Source organism: Zootoca vivipara, chromosome Z2 (assembly GCF_965207765.1).
Source record: "Zootoca vivipara chromosome Z2, rZooViv2.hap1.1, whole genome shotgun sequence".
Classification (NCBI taxonomy): Eukaryota; Metazoa; Chordata; class Lepidosauria; order Squamata; family Lacertidae; genus Zootoca; species Zootoca vivipara.
The window spans coordinates 39,770,593-39,795,020 of record NC_142585.1 but is presented as its reverse complement, the minus strand read 5'-3'; the positions used below and the strand labels follow the sequence as shown (position 1 = coordinate 39,795,020).

The 24,428-nt window shown below is 42.5% G+C and overlaps 2 protein-coding genes across 15 annotated transcripts in view; one reads left to right on the top strand and one right to left on the bottom strand.

Moving 5' to 3' along the window:
* The window catches only part of RALGPS1 (Ral GEF with PH domain and SH3 binding motif 1), a 206,914-nt gene that overhangs the window by 166,546 nt on the left and 15,940 nt on the right, over window positions 1–24,428 (bottom strand). For 7 of the 14 annotated variants that reach the window (XM_060270379.2, XM_088664937.1, XM_035113367.3 and 4 more), the window contains 2 exons: window positions 9,704–9,789; window positions 2,569–2,692 (listed from right to left, as the gene is read on the bottom strand). In XM_060270379.2, the coding sequence (XP_060126362.1) occupies window positions 2,569–2,625 (57 nt within the window). In that variant the 5' untranslated portion in view covers window positions 2,626–2,692; window positions 9,704–9,789. Of the gene's footprint in view, window positions 1–2,568; window positions 2,693–3,242; window positions 3,299–9,703; window positions 9,790–24,428 lie in introns of all 14 variants that reach the window. The other 7 variants (XM_035113375.3, XM_088664942.1, XM_088664940.1 and 4 more) reach the window with 3 other exon arrangements.
* LOC118084093 (uncharacterized) lies at window positions 19,138–23,749 on the top strand. The gene is made up of 2 exons (XM_035113385.3): window positions 19,138–19,324; window positions 22,589–23,749. The coding sequence occupies exons 1-2, from the start codon at window positions 19,317–19,319 to the stop codon at window positions 23,346–23,348; spliced, it is 768 nt and encodes a 255-aa protein (XP_034969276.1). The 5' UTR covers window positions 19,138–19,316; the 3' UTR covers window positions 23,349–23,749.

Here is a 24,428-nt window from a genome sequence, read left to right as displayed (position 1 = left end):
CTATGGAAAGGGATGGGAGGAATAGATTTACATGAAACCAGAAATTTGCCAGTCAGCTAAATAATGATTGTGTTCACAAAGACTTAAAGAGTTAAAGGGTTGGGCTAAGCAGCCTGCCATTAATCACGAGGAGAATAACACAAGAGTTCTTCTGGATCAGACCAAAGGCCCATCTAGTCCAGCATCCTATTCTTACAGTAGCCAATCAGATGCCTAAGGGGAGGCCACAAACAGGACTTGAGTGCAATAGCACTTTTCACAGAAAATGAATTTCTGATTTCAAAAGTGGAGGTAGAACATGACTGATAGTCACTGATAGCCATATCCTCAATGACTTTGTCTAATCCTCTCTGAAAGCCATCCAAAAAGGTAATCACCATTATATCTTGGGGGAGTGAATAACATAATTTCACTTTGTAAAGAAGTACATTATTTTATCTGCCTTGGATCTTCAAGCATCCAGCTTCATTGGATGGCCCCAGGTTCTAGTATTATGAGAGAGGGAGAAAAAATGTCTTTCTCTTCACTTTCTTCACACCATGCAAAATCTTCTATACCCCTATCCTGTTCCCCCTTTTGTTTTTTCAAAACAAGAAATCCCCAAATGCTGTGGTGGTAAATGGGCAGGCAGGCAGTGATGGCAGCAAGAAGAGGAAGTGACTAATTGGGCACACACCTATATCTGCAAATATTTGTGACATAATCTAAGTTGAATAGAACTAGATATTGGGGAATATGACCAAAGTCTTTTGGTTACTGGACACACTTTAGAAAATCCTAAGCAAATATACTAAGCTGTAAGTCCCATTGAACTCAGAACCTACTTCTGAGTAAACATGCTTATGATGACATAGTAAACAGTTGTGAAAACTAAATAAAATGGAAGGAGGCTACTGTTTTTAATAAATACGGGAATTCACACAGATCATTCTCTGTTACATTAAACAGAAAACACTCTATTTAGTCTGAGGTTTCCCTTCAGATTCCCAGAAATATAACTGTTCACCAGTAAGCTATTCAAAACCATGCAGGAAGACTGTGGCAAAATCAGAATTATGTATTAGATCTATTGAATATGAACTTAGACCCTTAATCACAAAGGAACCTTTTCAAATTTCAAGAGTTTCTAATGGACATTACAGATTTACTGTAACTTCTCAATATAATATAAGATGCACTCTCACCTACCACTCAAAAAGTAGAAAACCCAGCTAGTAGTTAGGTTCTTACAATTTTGGGACATGGTATAAATCCTAACCACGAGATGACAGTCTTCATTGCTCATCCTTTTCAAATGTTTTCAACTGAGTGACTTTATTTTTCAGCATGAATAATACTAAATTATTGAAATGAACTACAGAGTTCTGTTGTCTATTTTTTCATGTAAGTTGCAGGTTTAAATCCACTGTAAATTCCAGTACAGCTCTGTACAGCTTTTCCACAGAAAGCTGAAGTGAACAGAACTCAACAAAATGCATTGTTTTCCATAATCTTGTATTATTATTTCCAGCCTTCCAAGGCTTGGAGATCTCATGAAAAACATGCAAAAAGACATACTCTATGGAGTCGAGTAGAGGGACACAGGTGGCACTGCGGGTTAAACCACTCAGCCTAGGGCTTGCTAATCAGAAGGTTGGTGGTTTGAATCCCCGCGACGGGGTGAGTTCCCGTTGCTCAGTCCCAGCTCCTGCATGTCAAAGCATGTCAAAGTGCAAGTAGATAAATAGGTACCGCTCCAAGCGGGAAGGTAAATGGTGTTTCCGTGCGCTGCTCTGGTTTGCCAGAAGCGGCTTTGTAATGCTGGCCACATGACCTGGAAGCTGTACGCCGGCTCCCTCGGCCAATAATGCGAGATGAGCGCCGCAACCCCAGAGACGGTCACCACTGGACCTAATGGTCAGGGGTTCCTTTACCTTTATGGAGTCGAGTGCACAATAGAGTTAAATTTATCCCTGCAATATCCCCAAAACTGGTTCTTTCTGATTCATAACAGGAGAAAAGAGATCATAGCTGCTAATACATGACTGTTTCAGTTCTATTTTGTGTTTTTATGTTGTAAACCACACTGTGATCTTTGGATGAAGGACAGTACATAAATTTAATAAGTAATAATTTCACTAATATAAGCATTTTAATGCATACTTTACCAAGGTATACACATTTTTGTACAAATTACTTGGCTGAAGAATGGCACGGCAAATTTCAGAGAAGTGTGAACTTTGGAGGATGTCCGTGTTTCAGTTTATATATTGTTTCAGAAAGGGCAAATTAGGTAGGTTTGTCTTTAAAGGAGAACTGAATCAAATGTCTTCCCTACCCCTGTATTGAGATCTCAGTTTGTTCCCCATTTGGCCTCTCCTTAATCTTCAGGTCCCAGCACCCCTGCCCATTAGCCACGTTGGCTGCAGCTGTAATGTTCAATTTACATTATCTGTAAAATACATTCAAGTATGATACTAGGCAAGACAAATAAATGGCAGAAAGTCTTAGAGAGATGCCAAAATAAACGACAATTAATTTAAAATTAATTTAAAACCTACAAATGGTAACAGAATAACAAATGTGTACCTCTGGTGTGGCGGAGGTCACTGTCACGTTGGCCATGAGGCCATTCCTTTTATACATACTCTTCTTTAGGATGCAGGAAATTTCAGCTCAGCCACCGCTGGTGACACAAGAGGATGGAGAACTGCTGCAAGAAAAAATCATTTTATGAGAAACTGATTGATTTAAGAGAGGCCACCAGTGAGGAGCACAAGATCATTATTGAGGCCACACCAAGATTATTTGCAAAGTGTACCATATATCAAGTGAGAGGACACCTGCTTCTTTATGTTCCAATTCAACCCTTAATACTGGCTGAGCAATCTCTTCAGCCTTCATGTTTGTATTAAAGGACACTGAGGGAGGCTTTGTCAACCAGTAAACACTCCTCTTTGTAGATGCTGAATGCCCAAACTGAGTAATATCCAACGTTACTGGGTAATATCCAACGTTAATAGATCGATTGAAATTAATGGATTTAGGTCCACTGACTTAAAGTATCCACCCCAAGTATGAGAATCAGGTATCATCCTCTGTATTTTTGATAGTGGTTGATGTCAGAACATACTCTGCCTTTTGGGAAGGAAAGGGGATTTTTTTTATTAAAAAAAAATCACAATTGCATACATAAGAAATGTACTTAGTTCTCAATGAAATCTATGAACTCAAAGTTGTGTGAACTCACAAGCAACACTTACCATCATATTCTGGAAAGGCAAAACAAATACAAGGATGATGTGAGTACATCTTGCTCCTGAAGAAAACCAAATTTATTAACAGTCCCACTTACAGAACACAATGTGTTCCCTATAAATCATTTGTTAGGCAAACATTCACCTAACAAGTCAATATTTCCATTGATTGCTATGCAAAAACTTCTAATACAGTAGTACCTCTGGTTATGCAACTCTCTGGTTACATAAACCTCAGGATGTGAGGTTTCACCAGGATCCAACCGGACTTCCGGAATGGAACCCATCCGCAACCGGAGGTACCACTGTATGTTCCTGGACATGGAATTTGACCTCAAAAAGGGGGAAAAGGGCATTCTGGATCCTATTGTTCTAGGATTCAGCTCAGTACATAACAGGGGGGAAAGGAAAATCCAGGAAAAGCACTCTCTGATTTGTCCAGTTGTTTCCCCTACCTCCATCCCTTCAATATATATACAGGCTATATGTAATTTTTATCATTTGTCCCATAAATATTACTAATTTTTAGCAGGGTGTATTCATAGTGTTGAGGGATGCAGGTGGCGCTGTGGGTTAAACCACAGAGCCTAGGGCTTGCTGATCAGAAGGTCAGCGGTTTGAATCCCTGCGACGGGGTGAGCTCCCGTTGCTCGGTCCCAGCTCCTGCCAACCTAGCAGTTCGAAAGCACGTCAAAGTGCAAAGTGCAAAATGCCGAGTCCCTTTACCTTTACCTTTTTTATTCATAGTGTTAATATGAGGCCCAATAGCTGTTAGCTTTTGAAACAGAGTTGGTGGTCTTGAGAGACATAAAGGTAGAAGAGCCTATTGAATGTGATGTGTCTTTTTCTTGGAAATTAACTTTAACCTACTGAAAAGCTATTCAACCTCTTGACACTCCTAAAGAACCCCCTGCCCACAATGACACAACATCCAACTGCTCTTGGGCACTGCAAACAAGATGTTCATTATGTTGCAACAACAATCTACAGTTCTGTGAAATGCCAGAGATTTCTCACGTTTGCCACAGCTGTTACAGTTCCAAAGCCAACACCATCCGTGTCCCCTCAAAATATATGTCATTTTGCCTGATTAATAATTTTGTGCCACACAACATGAGTGCTCATTTTTGTACGTAGATAGCAATATCAAAGAATACTGGGTTACACCCAATTCAAGTCCTACTTAGAACAGACCCACTGAAATTAATAAACATGAATTAATTTGTTGTCTATGTCCATGGAGTTTTATTGGCAGGGATACTGGAGTGGCTTGCCAGTTCCTGCTCCAGGTGGATCACGTTTAGTCAAAACTCTCCACTATGACCTGTCCATCTTGGGTGGCCCTGTCCATCTTGGGTAGCCCTGCATGGCATAGCTCATAGCTTCTCTGAGTTGTTCAAGCCCCTTCGCCACAACAAGGCAGTGATCCATGAAGATCAAATCTATCCATTCTGAAGGAAATCAGCCCTGAGTGCTCACTGGAATGACAGATCCTGAAGCTGAGGCTCCAATCCTTTGGCCACCTCACGAGAAGAGAAGACTCCCTGGAAAAAAACCCTGATTCTGGGAAATATTGAGGGCACAAGGAGAAGGGGACGACAGAGGACAAGATGGTTGGACAGTGTTCTCAAAGCTACCAACATGAGTTTGACCAAACTGCAGGAGGCAGTGGAAGATAGGAGTGCCTGGCGTGCTCTGGTCCATGGGGTCACGAAGAGTAGGTCACACGACTAAACGACTAAACAACAACAAGCCATTAATTTAGTGAGTGTACTCTGAGTAGAACTCAGCTGGATAAAATCCAGAATATTTATTGCACAGATTCACACATGGGCCATGAGAATCACTTTTCAAATTTCATTCTCAGAACTACAGGTTGGTGTAACAATTCTAGTTCACAGACTCTAGTTTCCCTCATTATGCAGTCTGCAAATTATTATTATTTTCAAAATGAGGCAAAGAAAATTTTTCCTTACAGAATGACTTATTCCTGAATCTTTATTATGTTCTGAATTGGCAAATATTTGTTATAGCTGACAACATATATTTATGAAAATAAAGTAGGGTTGCCATATTTCAAGAGGTGAAAATCCAGACACAAAAAGATGTTGAGCTTTTATAGGGCAATCGCCCGATAGCCACCAAGCCAGAGCCACGCATACCAGAGCCCCAACCTGAACTACAGCTTGGGGCCACCCATGCCAGAGCCAGAGCCTAAACCAGAAATGCCCATACACCATTAAAAAAACACACACCCAAATTTGCTTTAAAATGTAAAATCCCCTCCCCAGATGGGCATGTAAGGTAAAGGGACCCCTGACCATTAGGTCCAGTCGTGACCAACTCTGGGGTTGCGGTGCTCATCTCGCGTTATTGGCCGAGGGAGCCAGCATACAGCTTCCAGGTCATGTGGCCAGCATGACAAAGCCACTTCTGGCGAACCAGAGCAGCACACGGGAAAACACCATTTACCTTCCCGCTGTAGCGGTACCTACCGTATTTATCTATGCGCAGGGGGACACATATCCCTGAACATTTTGTGAAGCTAAGTTTCGCTTCATTGAGGGGCAGTATTTCAATATGAATAGGAAAATGAGAGTACCTTTAAATTTATTTTGGGGGGGAAAGCACTAACAATACTTGGCAATAACTGTTCAGAAGCAGGCAAGGACATGATAACCTTTGTTATATTATCATTATTATTACATATCCCTTTATATGAAATGGCTGCTGAAAATGAGCCAATGAGGTGGAAGAACTTAAAAATATGGTTTTCATATCAGAAACACTAAATATTCCCTTTCCTCTCTTCTGTCCACCTCCTGACTGTATTTTTGGTGTGTGTAGGCTCAAATAATGTTCTCATGAAAGCAAAAGAAAATTCCATATGTGACCTTGTATCAAATCCAGCTTGAGTTCTGGCTTTCAATGATACAAGTAAACCAATTAAATGATACAAGGAAGCATCATGGAAAACTTAATGAGAGCACCAGTTCTAAAAGAACCAATATAACTTCCCCCAATACTAAGCAGTTGTTTCAAAGAAAGAGTTCAACTTGAGGAGCTTCATACAAAATAAACAGGAGATTTGCTCCAAACATGTGTATGCCTGATCTAAAATGCATACATTACATTTGCCTAAAATGTGCCATTTTAAATGGGACTTACCAGACACTATGTACTTAGCAGATCTTTTTCTGAGCCAAACTGCTGAAATAACCCCTTTCTGTCAGAGTAGGTTTCTCTGGCACACACAAAAAGTAGCAAAGGTGTTGTTGTGATAGAAAGGTGCATGGTAAGGAGAAAGTGGCAACAGAGTGCTTTTTCTTCCTCTTTTAATACAATAAAGCTAAAAAGGGTCAGTCTTCATATAGTGCAGGCATAGGCAAACTCCGACCCTCCAGATGTTTGGGAATACAATTCCCATCCTCCCTAGCTAACAGGACCAGTGGTCAGGGATGATGGGAATTGTAGTCCCAAAAATCTGGAGGGCCGGAGTTTGCCTATGCCTGATATAGGGCATAGTTGTGGGATTTGCTTTGATGTAGTGATGGCTACAACCTGAAGGACTTTAAAAGAGATTTAGACAAATTCATGGAAGATAAAGCTAGCAATGGCTACTAGCTACAATGGCTTTGACCCATACCTCCACTGTCTGAGGCAGTATGCCTCTGAATACCTGTTGCTGGGAATCACAACTGGGGAGAAGTGCTGTTGCACTCAGGTCAGGCTTACTGGCTTTCCATAGTTGAGGATATTGAAATGATAACTCATTTTTTAAATGCAACATATTCAACCATGAACTCCAGGCACATGAGGGGAGCCTGCAAGAGGGAGAGGAGGGAGAAGGAGGGAATCGGATGGTTCATGAGGCCAGTATGGTGAGTGTGAGGCGATGGTTGAACCTGACAAGGCAACTTCTTCTTGCCTGGGCTGTGGCCAGTGTAAGTCCTACTTGGCAGGAGACCCATTGGAAGATAGTGAGGCAACTGTGACCCGTTGAACCCAGTGGGTTCTACTCTTGAGCAGAACTTTGTTGGGCGAAGCCCATCCTCATTCTCATTGGGTTGTAGGCAGTATTGAGTCCTGCTTGATTGGAAATCCATTGAAATAGGTAGGTAATAGATGGGAAATAAACTGTAGTAGTAGTAGTAGTAGTAGTAGTAGTAGTAGTAGTAATCGTATCCAAGAGGAGATCTGCTGAAATTGATGGGTGTGGCTGACTCAGGGATCACTGACCTCCAATGGGTCTTCCCTGAGTAGGATAAAACCAATTTATATTGGATTGTAGCAAGTGTTAATCTCACTCAGTGTAGGCCCATTGAAATTGATGGTTATGACTGACAGTGTCATTGTTCTCCAGTAAACCAGTCGGGGGTTAGAACTTAGCAAGACGGAGCTCCTCAACAACCTTTAAAACCAAGGAAGGAAGGTGTCCTGGTGACATGTGCAGTGGCCTGGGAAGGAACTCCCACTTAAGTGGGGATTCCCCTGTATCACACAGGGAAGTCGCAGAAATAATGTAAAGGGAGCTGTGGACTCAAGGAAGCCATGGATTCAAAAAGGCTGAAAATCCCTAAAGTAACTTGTTTATTGAAACTTTGAATTTATGCCTCAATAGCTCAGTTGGTTAGAGCATGGAGTTGATAATGCAAAGGTTGCAGATTTGATCACCATATGGGACAGCTGCATATTCCTGCATTGCAGGGGGTTGGACTAGATGAGTCCCTTCCAACTCTAGAATTTTTTGGTTCTATGATTTGTTATATATTGGAGAAAGAATCCATGAAAATGTACATACAGTATTGTATTAAGAGACACTCTTAGATAGATAGCATTGTTTTGATATGGTGACTTTATTTATTCTCAATTGGATTGTTAAATGGAAAAAATACTGTAGGTTATACTGTATTTACTTGAATATAATGTGCCATTAAATTTAACGTGCACCTCAATTTTCAAAACCTTTAAACCCAAAAAGTATTTGATGGCAAATGTAAATGCGCCATCAAATCTAATGCGCACCCTAATTTCCATGATGTAATTTGGCCAAAAAAGGTGTGCAATAAAATTGAGTAAATATGGTATATTGTTGTTGAGATATAATTGGCTCTTGAGCAATAAGAATATAAGGTCTCATGGTTATGAAAATGTATTTTAATATATGGTCGAATATATTTCCAATGTATATATTTCTAATGACAAACATATTTTTCAACAGAAGGCTACTCATTTTTCTACACATTTATGTTATTGAAAATTTCATAGCTCTTTATACAAAAGCAGTATCAGGAATCCTAAAGCTTTCAAAAATAATTTTCAAATCAAAACCATTATAGTTTACATTTAAATTTGATGGCCCTGACAAACAAATGGTTCTTCATACATTTGTTACATTAAAAAAAAAACTAGACTTGCCATGAACTACAAAAACAGAATCCTAAAACCTTATCTTGTTCAGCAGTGCCATCTAGTGAATAAAAAATAGAAATGCTGGAACTCAGTATTTGGAAAACCAGTGGTAGCATAATCCACACTACAGTGAATAAGTTTGGAGACCAATAGTAACAGCATACATTCATGGTTCAACAAAAATATAGGAGTGCCTAGCATTGGTCTCCAATTTCAATGCCTGCACAATCAATTTTAGTAATTCTCTGTTGGCTTCAAGTTTGTGATTGGGGGAAACATCAGGAAACCCTTTCCCTTTTCTTGTATAAAATTGGTGGTGCACAGGATGAGGGCCAAACAACTGAGTCTGAGTTCTAGTAAGACAGAAGTACTATAGGTGAGCTGTTCCCAAGCCCAGACAACTGGCCAATTGCCTGCTTTGTACAAGGTCACTCTCCCCCTTCATAGTTTAAGGGGGCTGCTGGGTCCATTCTGTCACTAGGGACCGAAGAGACCTTAGGTCTCATGAGGAGATATGTTCTGGACTTTATAGGAATTGGGCCTTTAGTGTAACAGCACCTGCCCTTTGGAACTCCCTCCCATTACTATCAGACACGTTCTGTCTCTATTGCTTTTCAGTGCCAATTGAACACCATCCTTTCCCAACAAGCCTTTTTAGAATAAATTTTTAACCCAGTCTTTATTTGTAGTGGACTTGAAATGGTTTTAAAATACTTTTATTGTTACATCAGTTCAGGATGTTTTGTGGGAAGCAATTCATATAAGGTAGCAAATTGGCTTCCAATAGATTCTTGAAGTTCCTCATTTGATACTTCCAATGTTCCAAGCATGGAAAGCCTTTTGTTAGAAACTAACAGAACATAAAAAACATGCATTTCCCTATGTTTGCTATATTCAAATCTCATACATTATTCAGATTCTCATCCTGCAAAAATATTTCAAGCCTCAATAGCTTTAGTTCAATATGAGATTCTAAAAATGCCTCTGTACTATGCTGCCACTCTTCTACAAATCAGTTTCCTCTTCAGTGATAAAATGAAAGCAGATTAACTTACCCATTATGTATTTTCCTTTCCAGTTTTAAGTACCAATAGTCAAACACAAATGAAGTCTTGCAGCACATCTTTCAGAATGGACATTACTGGAAAGGGAAAATAATAATAAATAATATTATATATAATGGCAATAGTACTATTTTATATTTATGCTTTATTTTATGTAAACCACTTTGGGCAGAAATGTATCTGTGGGAAATGGATATATAAATAGACTAGGCTTAGACCATAGGGTTTTCTTCTATTTGTTCCTCAACAGTCAACCAACTTGTGACTTTTATGTATCCCGTTAGGCAAGTATGGAATATAATTAAATCAACTGTCCAGAGTAAAACCTTTTTATCTGATGCTGCCTTCAATATGCGAGTTCCTCGGGGCTCAATTTTATCCCCTGTGCTATTTAACATCTACATGAAACTGCTGAGTGGGTCACCCTAAGTTATGGAGTACATTGTCAGTAATATGCTGATTACACACAGCTCTACTTCTCCTTTACATCTGCAGATGAGGCAGTGGATGTGCTAGACCAGGCACCCCCAAACTTGGCCCTCCAGATGTTTTGGGACTACAACTCCCATCATCCCTGACCACTGGTCCTGTTAGCTAGGGATGATGGGAGTTGTAGTCCCAAAACGTCTGGAGGGCAGAGTTTGGGGATGCCTGTGCTAGACCGTTGTCTTGCCTTGGTAATGGATTGGATGAAAGCCAAGAAACTGAAGCTTAATCCAAATAAGACTGAGGCACTGTTAATGAATGGCTCCCTAGACCGGATGGGTAGGACGTTGCTTGCTCTTGATGGGGTTACACTTCCTCTGAAGGAGGGGGTATGTAGCTGGGAAGTACTCCTGGATCCTTTGCTGTTGTTTGAGGCTCAGGTGATCTTGGTAGCGCAGACTACATTCCATCAGCTTCAGCTGGTGACCCAGCTGCACCCCTATCTGGACAGGGATAGACAAACTTCTGTTGTTTATACTCTGGTAACTTCTAGGTTGGATTACTGCAACACGTTATATGTGAGGCTGATTTTGAAGATGGTTCAAAAACCAGCTGGTCCAGAAACCATCGCAGAGGCATTATGGTTTGAGCAAATGACACCAATCCTGGTCTGACTGCACTGACTGCCAATTAGCTTCCAGGCCCAGTTCAAAGTGCTGGCTTATTCAATTTTGATTTGTACATTTTTGCCTGTCTACTAGGTGTTAGGTATACCTATATAACATTTTCATATAACATATAAAACACGCTGTAACATATAACATGCTGTAAATTTTATATCCATATTCCACAATTGTTCCCATGCCTCCAATTCTATGTTGTGCCCAATATTTTTTGCCCACTATGTCATAGAGGATTTCACTTGTTAAGTCTTTTGTTTGCCATTCCAATAGCATCTTATACATTTTAGACATCACTTTAACATAACAATCTAACAGGTCTCTCTATGGTTGAGATACTTGTCCCCCAAACTCCCGTTTCTTATCCTTTTTGAATTCTTTGTTCATTGTAGTTTGTTATGTGAATGCTGCCACCGTCCCCTCCCACACCTCCCAGTGCAAAACTGGAATGTGTGTCTTCTAGCTCATGCTCATGAGAGCATAATGCCCCAAAATGGGATGTCCCAGACAGTTGACAGGTATGTGCCACAGACCCCCTAGGTGGGTTATGTGGACCCCTACCACCAATATGGAACCATTGGTATAGAGAGGTATCTTCTCCTTGTTACCATATGGTTACTTATTAACCAGAGTAAAAAAATTCCCCAAGGCAACCCACTTCCTGAAAAATTAATTTACATGGAATGAAGAAAAAATAATTTTCAGGGAACATTTTAAATTCATTTGAATAGATCATGGCAGTTGTACAAACTTGTGCTTTTGTTTTTACAATGTGAACTATGTCATCATTCAGGACATAACACAATTTGCTGCCTTTTCAACTTGCAACTAAAAGGAGGAAGTCAGAGACAAAGGCTTTCTGAACTAACCCATTGGAGCACAAATAGGTATGTTACACCTAATCTTACAATATACTCAACATACAGCTTTTAAACTACTCTTCCAACAATATTGCAAACTATAAACATTTGATGCTTCAGATGCTACAAATCATCTGCAGTAGATGAGATTTTGATCACCTGCAACTGCTTTCCTGCACACACTTTTATAATCTGTTTTAAAAGCCGTATTTTCAGACTGGAAGAACCTCAGCTCCCTAATATACAGTATGTCCAAGCTCCCTAATATACAGTATGTCCAAGCTCCCTAATATACAGTATGTACACAAAACATAACTGACCTGCATTTCTTCACTTAACTCAAAGGAAATGAAACTGTAAAACTGAACCACTGAAAAGTTTTTGCACAGTCCTTACCCCCATTTCTTAACCTTGACTTCCTTTATCTGATTAACCGCTTTGGCTGACAAAGAGCTTTGGACTGGCAAGTAGCCTTGCCCTTACCACCCACCCTTGCTACCCTTCAACTCATCAGCCAGGGACAGAAGGAGGAAATATAATAATAATAATAATAATAATAATAATAATAATAATAATACTTTATTATTTATACGCCCTTCTGGCTGGGTTTCCCCAGCCACTCTGGGCGGCTTCCAACTGAATATTAAAACAGTACAGCATTAAACATTAAAAACTTCCCTAAACAGGGCCGCCTTCAGTTGTCTTCTAAAAGTAAAATAGTTACTTATTGCCTTGACATCTGCTGGGAGGGCGTTCCACAGGACGGGTGCCACTACCGAGAAGGCCCTCTGTCTGGTTCCCTGTAACCTCACTTCTCGCAATGAGGGAACCGCCAGAAGGCCCTCGGTGCTGGATCTCAGTGTCTGGGCTGAATGGTGGGGGTGGAGACACTCCTTCAGGTATACTGGACCGAGGCCGTTTAGGGCTTTAAAGGTCAGTACCAACACTTTGAATTGTGCTCAGAAACGTACTGGGAGCCAGTGTAGGTCTCTCAGGACCGGTGTTATGTGGTCCCGGAGGCCACTCCCAGTCACTAGTCTAGCTGCCACATTCTGGATTAATTGCAGTTTCTGGGTCACCTTCAAAGGTAGCCCCACGTAGAGCACATTGCAGTAGTCCAAGCAGGAGATAACCAGAGCAGTGGTTCCCAACAGGTGGTCCGGGGACCCCCAGGGGTCCGCGAGCTATGCCAGAGGGGTCCGCAAGATGCTATTAGAATAAAAAATATATTAAATATATTTCGTATGATAACAGATTTTTTGTTTTGGCTGCTTCCTGCATGAGCAGAGTCTAGAGCAAAACTAGAATTAGATAGAGGCAGTAGTTCTGCTGTATGCCGTTAGGTGGCGCTTTACAAACACTACTGTTTTGCAAAGAGGCAGCGCGCGCATTCTACTAACGCTCACCTCCCCAAGATGCTTTGCGCGCGTCGGCTTCATTTGTGCGCTACTGCGCAGGTACCTTGTCTTCTCCATTCCCCTCCCTCCTCCCTGGCGCGCGCTGCCTCTTTGCAAAACAGTAGTGTTTGTAAACAAAGCGTTGTTTTTCGCGGAAGCTACAGTTCGCGTAGTTAAAAATGGACCGTTGGTTAAAAAGTGGTTCGTTAAAACGACAAAGGTCTACAGATGAAGAGGAAGAACTGTAAAAAACGTATAAATATAAAATATAAAAAGACTCTTAATTTGGCTCTCACTTTTTAATTTTAGGATTAGGAATTAACGGGGGTCCTTGTCACAATAGTGGCTCGATGAGGGGTCCTCGAGAAAATTTTGTTGGGAACCCCTGAACCAGAGCATGCACTACTCTGGCGAGACAGTCCGCGGGCAGGTAGGGTCTCAGCCTGCGTACCAGATGGAGCTGGTAGACAGCTGCCCTGGACACAGAATTAACCTGTGCCTCATGGTCCTCCAAAATGACTCCTAGGCTGTGCCCCTGGTCCTTCAGGGGCACAGTTACCCCATTCAAGACCAGAGAGTCCTCCACACCTGCCCGCCTCCTGTCCCCCACAAACAATACTTCTGTCTTGCCAGGATTCAACTTCAGTCCGTTAGCTGCCATCCATCCTCCAACCGCCTCCAGGCACTCACACAGGACCTTCACCGCCTTCACTGGTTCTGATTTAAGAGAGAGGTAGAGCTGGGTGTCATCTGCATACTGATGAACACCCAGCCCAAACCCCCTGATGATCTCTCCCAGCGGCTTCATATAGATATTAAAAAGCATGGGGGAGAGAACGGAACCCTGAGGCACCCCACAAGTGAGTGCCCAGGGGTCTGAACACTCATATCCCACCACCACTTTCTGAACACGGCCCAGGAGGAAGGAGCAGAACCACTGTATGACAGTGCCCCCAGCTCCCAGCCCCTCTAGACAGTCCAGAAGGATGTTATGGTCGATGGTGTCAAAGGCCGCTGAGAGATCCAGCAGAACTAGGAAACAGCTCTTACCTTTGTCCCTAGCTCGCTGGAGATCATCGACCAGCACGACCAAGGCAGTTTCAGTCCCATGGTGAGGCCTGAATCCCGATTGGAAGGGATCCAAATGGTCCGCTTCTTCCAGACGTGCTTGGAGTTGTTCAGCAACCACCCGCTCAATCACCTTGCCCAAGAATGGTAGATTTGAGACTGGGCGGTAGTTGGCCATACAGTGGTACCTCGGTTTATGAACACAATTGGTTCCGGAAGTCTGTTCATAAACTGAAGCGTTCATAAACTGAAGCAAACTTTCCCATTGAAAGTAATGGAAAGTGGATTAATCCGTTCCAGACGGGTCCGCGGAGTACTTAAACTGAAGCGTTCATAAACTGAAGCGAACTTTCCCATTGAAAGTAATGGAAAGTGGATTAATCCGTTCCAGACGGGTCCGCGGAGTACTTAAACTGAAATGTTCATAAACTGAAGCATGGGTGTAATTGGTTCCGGAAGTCTGTCCATAAACTGAAGCGTTCATAAACTGAAGCGAACTTTCCCATTGAAAGTAATGGAAAATGAATTAATCCGTTCCAGATGGGTCCGCGGTGTTCATAAACCGAAAATTCATAAACCGAGGTGTTCATAAACCGAGGTTCCACTGTATTGGCCGGGTCTAAAGATTTTTTTTTAAGAAGAGGTTTAATGACCGCCTCTTTCAGTGGGTCTGCGAAGGCTCCCTCATAGAGGGAAGCATTCAACACCCTGCGGAGCCCATTGCCCAGCCCTTCCTGGCTCACTTTTATTAGCCAGGATGGGCAAGGATCAAGGAGACAGGTGGTCGGTTTCACTCGTCCAAGCAGCCTGTCCACATCCTTGGAGGTAACAGATTGGAATTGATCCCATACAACATGACTAGACAGGGCTCTAGCACTCTCCCGCCCTGGCCCTGCTCCCACGGTGGAGTCTACCTCCTTCCGAATCTGAGCGACTTTATCTGCAAAAAACTTTGGAAAAGCATTGCAGGAGATCTTGGGGTCCCTACCAGGCCCTGATGATGGAGGTGGTTCCGATAGATTGCGAACCACCTGAAAAAGTCTCCTGCTGCTGTTTTCTGCAGATGCAATAGAAACAGTGAAGAAGATCCTCTTCGCCGTCACCATTGCCACTTGGTAGGCTCGATGTTGAGCTCTAACCCGTGTCCGGTCTGATTCAGAATGTTGAGCTCTAACCCGTTTCCGGTCTGTTTTCCGCCACTGGAGCTCTAGCCGTCTCAGCGATTGTTTCATCACCCTCAGCTCCGGGGAAAACCACGGAGCTGTCCGGGCTCCATGCAATCGGAGAGGGCGCTTCGGAGCCAGACAGTCAATAGCCCTTGTTAACTCCACATCATTACTATGAGATTAGAAAGGTTAAATAAAAAGGTGGCAACAGCAGCACAGAGGGAGAAGAGCTGGATGGCAAGAGGGGATCCTAGGAGGCAACTCCATTTTGGGTCCCTTAAGCATGGCAGGGTTCTGTCCAAAGATAAATGGTACAACCCTATGAAGAGGGGCATGGGTGTAGCCAGGATTTTTGTTAGGGGGGCAGGCCTTTTGTTGGGGGGGGCAGAAACTCAGTAAGCTATGTATATTTACTGTATTGCTTTTTATTGATGGGGCAGCTGCCTCTCTCTGCCCCCCTTGGCTATGCCAATGAAGAGGGGGACGCCTGGTGTTCAGGCACATCTCTATTGCTACCATAATTCATTAATCTTAACTACATTTGTAACAAAGTTCTCTAAAAGGCCTACAATAAATAATTGCACCCCCTTCATGGATCACTGCCTTGTCGTGGCGAAAGGGCTTGAATAACTTCAAGCAGGGCCGTCTCAAGCACGTCGGGCGCCTGGGCACGGAGATTGCTCCGGCACCCTCACCCCGCTCCGTTTTTTTGCCACGGTTGGTGGGCGGGCGCAGCGCGCAGCTCGGTTTCCGCGCGGCCCCTACCGGGCCAGCGCCCTGGCACCCCATGCCACCCAGACTACCCCTAGAGCCAGCCCTGACTTCAAGAAGCTATGAGCTATGCCGTGCAGGGCCACCCAAGATGGGCAGGTCTTAGCCGAGAGTTTAGACTAAATGTGATCCACCTGGAGAAGGAACTGGCAAACCACTCCAGTATTTTGCCAAGAAAAATCCATGGACATAAAAAAGGGAGAAGCTCTGGTTCATGGGGTCACAGAGAGTTGAACACGACTAAGACGACTAAACAACAACAACAACAAATAATTGCACACTGGCAATTGGGATAAAGCCAGGTACACATCTACTGCAGCACTGACTTGTGTGTGTTTATTATATTATTTTTAATTGTATGCTGTCAAAAAAGAGGGTAAATGTATCACAAAAACGGATAGGGACACATATGCAAAATATTTGCAGGTGCTAGTTTATATGCACAGATGCAAATTTAGAACTAATTACTTCAGTGTAAAGAGAAATACACTGTATCTCAACATAGTGAGCAAGACTATGACCAGGTGACCCATATCCCTGCTTATGCTACTGTCCAGGTGCTAACATTTGCCGGGCAACTTCAAAAAACCCTGTTCTTATCCTCCTAATGCTTATATTTAAAACAAGCTTGAACTGGACAGCCATTCAAATATAAGACTGTCCTCTGTAAAGGACACTCTAGTCCCAGAGGTAGGTGGCCAGGGTCTGAAAATAACTCCTCAAACATAGTACTTTAATGGCAGTAGCCCGTAGACACCATTCCTTCATGCAAAGAAGTGTTAATCACCTGCTAGACCAGTGATATGGAGAAGGAAATTTTCTGATGCTTTATTTTTCCACCAGGAAAAAAAATAGTTTCATAAGCTTATTACTAATAATGAACAGTAAAAGATGATGCTGTTAAGGTGCTATACCCAATATGCCAGCAAGTTTGGAAAACTCAGCAATGGCCAGAGGATTGGAGAAGATCAGTCTACATCCCAATTCCAAAGAAGGGCAGTGCCAAAGAATGCTCCAACTACCGCACAATTGCCCTCATTTCACACGCTAGCAAGGTTATGCTTAAAATTCTACAAGGCAGGCTTAGGCAGTATGTGGACCGAGAACTCCCAGAAGTGCAAGCTGGATTTCGAAAGGGCAGAGGAACCAGAGACCAAATAGCAAACATGCGCTGGATTATGGAGAAAGCTAGAGAGTTCCAGAAAAACGTCTACTTCTGCTTCATTGACTATGCAAAAGCCTTTGACTGTGTCGACCACAGCAAACTATGGCAAGTTCTTAAAGAAATGGGAGTGCCTGATCACCTCATCTGTCTCCTGAGAAATCTCTATGTGGGACAAGAAGCTACAGTTAGAACTGGATATGGAACAACGGATTGGTTCAAAATTGGGAAAGGAGTACGACAAGGTTGTATATTGTCTCCCTGCTTATTTAACTTATATGCAGAATTCATCATGCGAAAGGCTGGACTAGATGAATCCCAAGCCGGAATTAAGATTGCCGGAAGAAATATCAACAACCTCAGATATGCAGATGACACAACCTTGATGGCAGAAAGTGAGGAGGAATTAAAGAACCTTTTAATGAGGGTGAAAGAGGAGAGCGCAAAATATGGTCTGAAGCTCAACATCAAAAAAACCAAGATCATGGCCACTGGTCCCATCACCTCCTGGCAAATAGAAGGGGAAGAAATGGAGGCAGTGAGAGATTTTACTTTCTTGGGCTCCTTGATCACTGCAGATGGTGACAGCAGTCACGAAATTAAAAGACGCCTGCTTCTTGGGAGAAAAGCAATGACAAACCTAGACAGCATCTTAAAAAGCAGAGACATCACCTTGCCGACAAAGGTCCGTATAGTTAAAGCGATGGTTTTCCCAGTAGTGATGTATGGAAGTGAGAGCTGGACCATAAAGAAGGCTGATCGCCGAAGAATTGATGCTTTTGAATTATGGTGCTGGAGGAGACTCTTGAGAGTCCCATGGACTGCTAGAAGATCAAACCTATCCATTCTTAAGGAAATCAGCCCTGAGTGCTCCCTGGAAGGACAGATCGTGAAGCTGAGGCTCCAATACTTTGGCCACCTCATGAGAAGAGAAGAATCCTTGGAAAAGACCCTGATGTTGGGAAAGATTGAGGGCACTAGGAGAAGGGGACGACAGAGGACAAGATGGTTGGACAGTGTTCTCGAAGCTACGAACATGAGTTTGACCAAACTACGGGAGGCAGTGGAAGACAGGAGTGCCTGGCGTGCTATGGTCCATGGGGTCACGAAGAGTCGGACACGACTAAACGACTAAACAACAACAACAACAACAATAATGAACAGATGCCGAATACAAGTTCTCCTGCCTTCTGGCAGGCTCAGATTCACCTGGTATCAAGTAGGTGGATTCACCAACCTGCCAAAAGTGGCTCAGAGGGGTGAGCACTTTTTGATCTAGCCTGCCAGGGGTAAAAAAAAAAGGTTTCCCACTCCTTCTCTAGAGCTTTATAAAGTTTTCAAAATGCAAATCACCCTGATTTGCATATGAATATTTTCTAGAAAGTCCACATCACTGCTCTGGAGCTACTCAGAAAATCCCCTTTGGCCATCTTGAATCAGCCATGGTGGGTAGTTCAAAGGGAAAGGAGGAATATGCCATGGAGCATGTCCAAATGCTTTGGCAAGCCTAAATTAGTTCTGTGAGGGATGCACAAAAAAGACCACTCTTGCCCTTGCAATCAAATGATACCAGGATGCCATTAATGAAGTCTGGCATTTACATAAGGAATACTTGAATGCAGTCAGTAAAAGGCAATTAACAAGATTTGATTTCACTAACAGCTGGAGTTCTAACCCTAACAAAAATCTTTCTTTAAAAAGGCCTTCTCTCCCTTCCCTGCTTGCTTAGCATACATTATGTTAAGAAATTATGAGTGTCTACCCAGTTAGCTATCTAACATTGATTTCAGCCAACTGTACTGGGCTGGTTCTTCAAAGCACCTCTGTGTCAACCAGGATATATCTATAAACAGTAACTATAAACTGTTGCCACATGCACTGTTTCTATGGTACCCTCAACTACCGGTAGTGACTAAAAATAAACCAGGGGTGGGGGTGATCCATGCATGTTGCTTTGAAGGTAGCGGATTGTTGGCAATAAAACTTGGGTTTACAACTCAAAAAATTGAACTAAACAGTGGTGTGGCGGGGGAGCTCTCCTACACTTCTTCCATACCCTTTCATTCTGAGACAGATGACAAGGTAGGCCACTTCAAACATTTCAAATGAAAGTAAATATTGATACTCTGGTTTCTCTTCAGATTGTATAAAATGATTTGCTAAAAATGGAGGGAACCATATAATTAACACCTATTAGTCAAAAGTAGTGATAAAGCAGCATAAAAACAGGGAGGTGACTGGTGTATTGTAGGCTTTTGATATGTGGATGGAACTACTTAAGAACAGTTGCAAATAAGTATTAAGAAACACTATATATGCTAAAATGAGCCATTCAGTTAAGACAATAAAGTTGCATAAAACAAATGGAAACTTCTGTACAGGGTGTGTGAAAAATTGCCTATCTTCACCTTTAAAGGAGAGAAGTTTTGAAGCAGTTTATCTAAATGTTGCCATATTTATTAATAACTAGCTGACCCGGCCACGCGTTGCTGTGGTTCTTTTCTGTGGTCCCCCCACCCCACCCTGTCCTGATCCATGACGTATTCTGCCCCTCCTCCATCCACCCCAGCTCATCCCTGTGTTTCGGTAGGATACCCTTTCCTCTGTTGTCCCTGGGGAGTGTTGGCCCCTCCCCCATGTATCTCCATACCTTGGCCCCCACCCTTGGAGAAGGAACTGTTAGGTTCTGGGTTTTATTTCCCAGCATGCAGTTCTGTCTGAGCCCTCTGTTGTCCCTGGGGAGTGTTGGCCCCTACCCCCGGTATCTTCCTACATTGGCCCCCACCCTTGAAGAAGGAAATGTTAGTTTCTGGGTTCAATTTCCCAGTATTTACTTTTGTCTGAGCCCTATGTTGTCCCCTCCCCCCTGTATCTCCATACATTGGCCCCTGCGCATGCAGCCTGAACATTTCTATATATTTAGATTAACAGAAGGCACGTTATGAAGCACCCGAGTTGTTCAGTTCCATAAAAAACCCAGGAAGTGGCAAGGGGAAGGTAGGGGATTGTAAATGTGTTGGGGGGTGGCCACTGCAAATATCTGAGGACTTAAACTGGGGAGAGAAAGTGCATGGTTGTGGTTTTAAAAAAAAAGACACAGAGGCTTACAATCCTAAAATAAGACATACCCATAAAATATAAAATAAGCCATAGCAGGATTTCTAAGCATTTGCGCAATATAAGCCATACCCCGAAAATAAGACATAGTGATAGGCGCAGTTCTGGAGGGCCCCAAGGAAGAGGCAAGGCTGGACGCATAATAAAAAATAAGACATCCCCTGAAAATAAGCCAATGTGGGGTTTTTTAAGGGAAAATATAGAGTCCCCCTGAGTCGAGGCGAGACACTGTGGAGAGGGCAGGTTTCATCCCTGTGTCTCCCCCCCCCCCCGTTCTGACCCATTACGTATCCCTGCCCTCTATTGCCCCCACACACACACACACCTCCACTTGGCCTAGTCTGGAAAGCGGCCTAGTCTGCAAAGCCTAGGGGAGATATTGTGGAGAGGGCAAGTTTCATCCCTGTGTCTCCCCCCCCCGTTCTGACCCATTACGTATCCCTGCCCTCTATTGCCCCACCCACACACCTCCACTTGGCCTAGTCTGGAAAGCGGTCTAGTCTGTAATGCCGAGGTGAGATATGTTGGTTTTTTGGTGGGGTTTGGGGGGGTAGTGGTGCTAAATGGTAAAGTAAAAACCCCTTGCAGTGTAGGGGCCTACATAAATCAAAGGCCGTGCTGTGTCCTGTGGCAACCCCCCCCCCCAGGCAGGCCCCGACCTCCACTTGGCAATGTTGGTTTTTTGGTGGGGGTTTTTTGGGGTGGGGGTAGTGTTGCTAAATGGTAAAGTAAAACCCCTTGCAGTGTAGGGGCCTACATAAATCAAAGGCCGTGCTGCGGTCTGTGGCAAACCACCCCCCCAGGCAGGCCCCGACCTCCACTTGGCAATGTTGGTTCTTTGGTGGGTTTTTTTTGGGGGGGTAGTGGTGCTAAATGGTAAAGTAAAACCCCTTGCCGTGACCCCAAGTGTGTTGCTGTGGGTTATCCCCCTCCCCGGGCCTAGTGGAGGCCTGTCAGCCTGTCAGGGGCCTAAAACAAAGGCCTAGATAAAATGGCTGCCTTGGTGTGTTTAAGTTGCTTGGTTGATGATGATGTCATTCGGTTTGTGGGTGTGGCTTAGATTTCTCAGGAAGGGAGGGGGTGGAGGAGGGTACTACGCCACTTGAGGGCGCTGTTTGAGTTGGTGGAAAATCATTTCTGTACCTGCGCAGGTGTGTGATTTGAGGGATTTTTGCCCCCAACAACGCTCTAGGAGTGGCCTGGATCATTGTGTCCAAATTTCAGGACGATCGGTCAAGCAGTTACGGAGAAAAGTGGAACCCCGGATTTCACGATTTTTACATTTTTATATATATAGATTGTTCTATGCAAACATTGCTGGACACCACCCTGAAAACTAAAACAGTAAAGAACGATTTCAGGTTCATACAACTGAAAGGTTGAGCATAAAAACATTTAAATCCCCAATGATTTTACAGCTCTGCTTTAACAATATTCCAGAGTTTGCCAAGGAACATATTGACAAATTCTGAACTGCCTTTCTCTATTCTTTGTCTAAACATCTCATCATACAAGTTGGGAGGAGATTGTGAGGCACTGATGCACTAGCCTCATAGTTCTTTGCACAAACCAAGGTACATGTGAAAAGATTCTCCACACAAAAGGGGATCTGAATTGGGTCAAAATTCCCTCCTTACAAGGAGGAACTCTACATATGCACGTTCGTACACAAGAGTCCCTTCTCACGGCAAGATTGTGTGATCCCCAGATTGGGGATTGGAAAATCATATGTGGCAGGCGAAAAGGAGAAGAAAAGTGAGAAAGGAAGGGTTCAAAGCTCCCCCCCGTCAAATAAGTGAAGAGCAAATTATACCACCACAGCAAGTAGAAATGAGGGAGGGAGACAAAGACAACCTCAGGTCCTACTCAAACCATGCCCTCCCCACCCACTTATAGGACCAACTTAAGAGTAGCTGCCCCATTCAGAAGAACAGTGAAGGTGGTTGTGTGTGTGTTTTTGAGCATGTGGTTCTTGGTGTGTTTTACAAAAGTTGTTAGCTGCTTTGAGGACTGTAGCTGAAAAATGGGATATAAATCCAATGAAAAAGAATGAATGCCAGAGGGTTGGACTAGATGACCCTCAAGGTCCCTTCCAACTCTACAATTCTATACTGTAATTCTATGAATTAAAATTATTATCTTCCCTGCCCTCTTATTGGCTGTTTTATATAGTAAGCAGAATTTGTATAAATCAAACTGTTGCCTTAATGTACATCTTTTCCTCAACAGGAACATGGAAGGAACACAAGAATTCTCCTCAGTCCCAAAAGTCCAACTTCAACAGAAATATTGGGTAACAGAAGATAGTAAAACTAAACTGCTGACAGTTGGTGCCAAATGTTTGGAGATAGTCAGTCACAGAGAACATTATTACGATACTACTTCGGATGACCTAGCAATGGCTCAGTTATGGCTTAGTCAAAGAAATAAACAATGGCATCTTATACTAGAATCTCAGGAGCAGATGTCTAGAGATAATATTGCAAATCAGAACAAACCAGAAAATATTCAGCATGCTAAACCTACTGTCTATGAAGAAAAGCAGCAAACACAATTTGAGCCTAACAATCAAAATGATCAGCAACTTGATTTGATTGAAACAGATAGTACGTCTACATGTGCAGCAGCCGGTTCTGCATATACTGAACTAGTCGAAGAGAGAGAGATAATTACACATCTGGCAGACTTTCTTAACATAGATTTGAAATTTGAGGAAGAAGCAAACATGACAATGGAAGACTTTCTGCAGAAGGCTGGTATCCAGCATTATGAAAGCAATCATGTTATTAATCAAATAACATATAAACTGTGTGACCAGTACACAATTATAATTCAAAAGGATGAAAGCTCTTTGAAGGAGTCTGCAACTATATTGTTAGATATGGATATTTTAAATATTTGCAAAGGCTTTGAAGAAATGGAAAAATTAGCGAATTACCTGGAATTTGAACATCCAGCACTTCAAAGTGAACAGGAACTGCTCGTGTAACAAGTTAAAAAAAACCACCATGAGCACCAAGTCCTTCAAATTTGTGAACTATTTTCTAAGAAATGGTTTAAAGATATGATTACCAGATCAATACATTTTTTGCCCCTTTAAATTTAAATCCAGTGCAGTGTGTAACAAAATCTTATGCAGCTTGGAAATACAGATTTATGGCAATGGCAGCAGTACAAGTGATTAATGCCAACAGTGATCTATGAATAGCACTGTTAACAGCTGCTGGAGGAAATACATTCTAGAGAGCCCCACTTAAACGAACTGCTTAAGATTAGTTTCCTATTTTCAAAACTGCAAAGGCTATATCTTGGTTCAATTAAATAAATCCCTCAATCAACCAACCCCAATCTTTTCATTTAACAGTTTTAGACAAAAAACACATTTCCTGCAGAAAAAAAATCTGTCTTCAGCAAACTAGAATCTCAATAGCTATGAGCAAATAGCTTAAAATATTTTGCATTTTTTACAGTGAATACATTGCCACTTGAAAGAGCTCCTTTACTTACACTATGCAAAAGCATTTAAATGAGACTTCTTTATTTTAAACCAAAATTCATCGCAACATTTTTATTAGAACTGTTAATTCAAGCTTGATCCTTCACTGCACAACCCTTATATATAAACAAGAGTAATTGAAGCCTATATTACAGCTGCTACATGTGCAGAAAAGTCATGCATATCCTGGAATCTCTCTCATTCACACCATGATCAACCTGTTAAACAAAAATCTATTTTATCTGCCCCTTAAGAAAAGAATCCTATGACACACTCTCTCTTTAACATGCCCTCAGTTGTGATTCAGCATTTCATTCACTACTTTGGTGATAATAGTATACCTATTCTGAACTTTAAAATGGAAAGTGTAATGCTGGTGGTCAACAAAAGAGATTTAAAGACTGTCTCAAAGGAAAATCTAAAAAAAATGTTGTATAAACACTGGCAATTGGGAAACACTGGCCTGCGAGCACTCCAGTTGGAGAACAGCCTTTATCAAAGGTGTCATGGGCTTTGAAGACACTTGAACTCAGGACGCAAGGGAGAAACGTGCTAAGAGGAAGGCATGCTTGG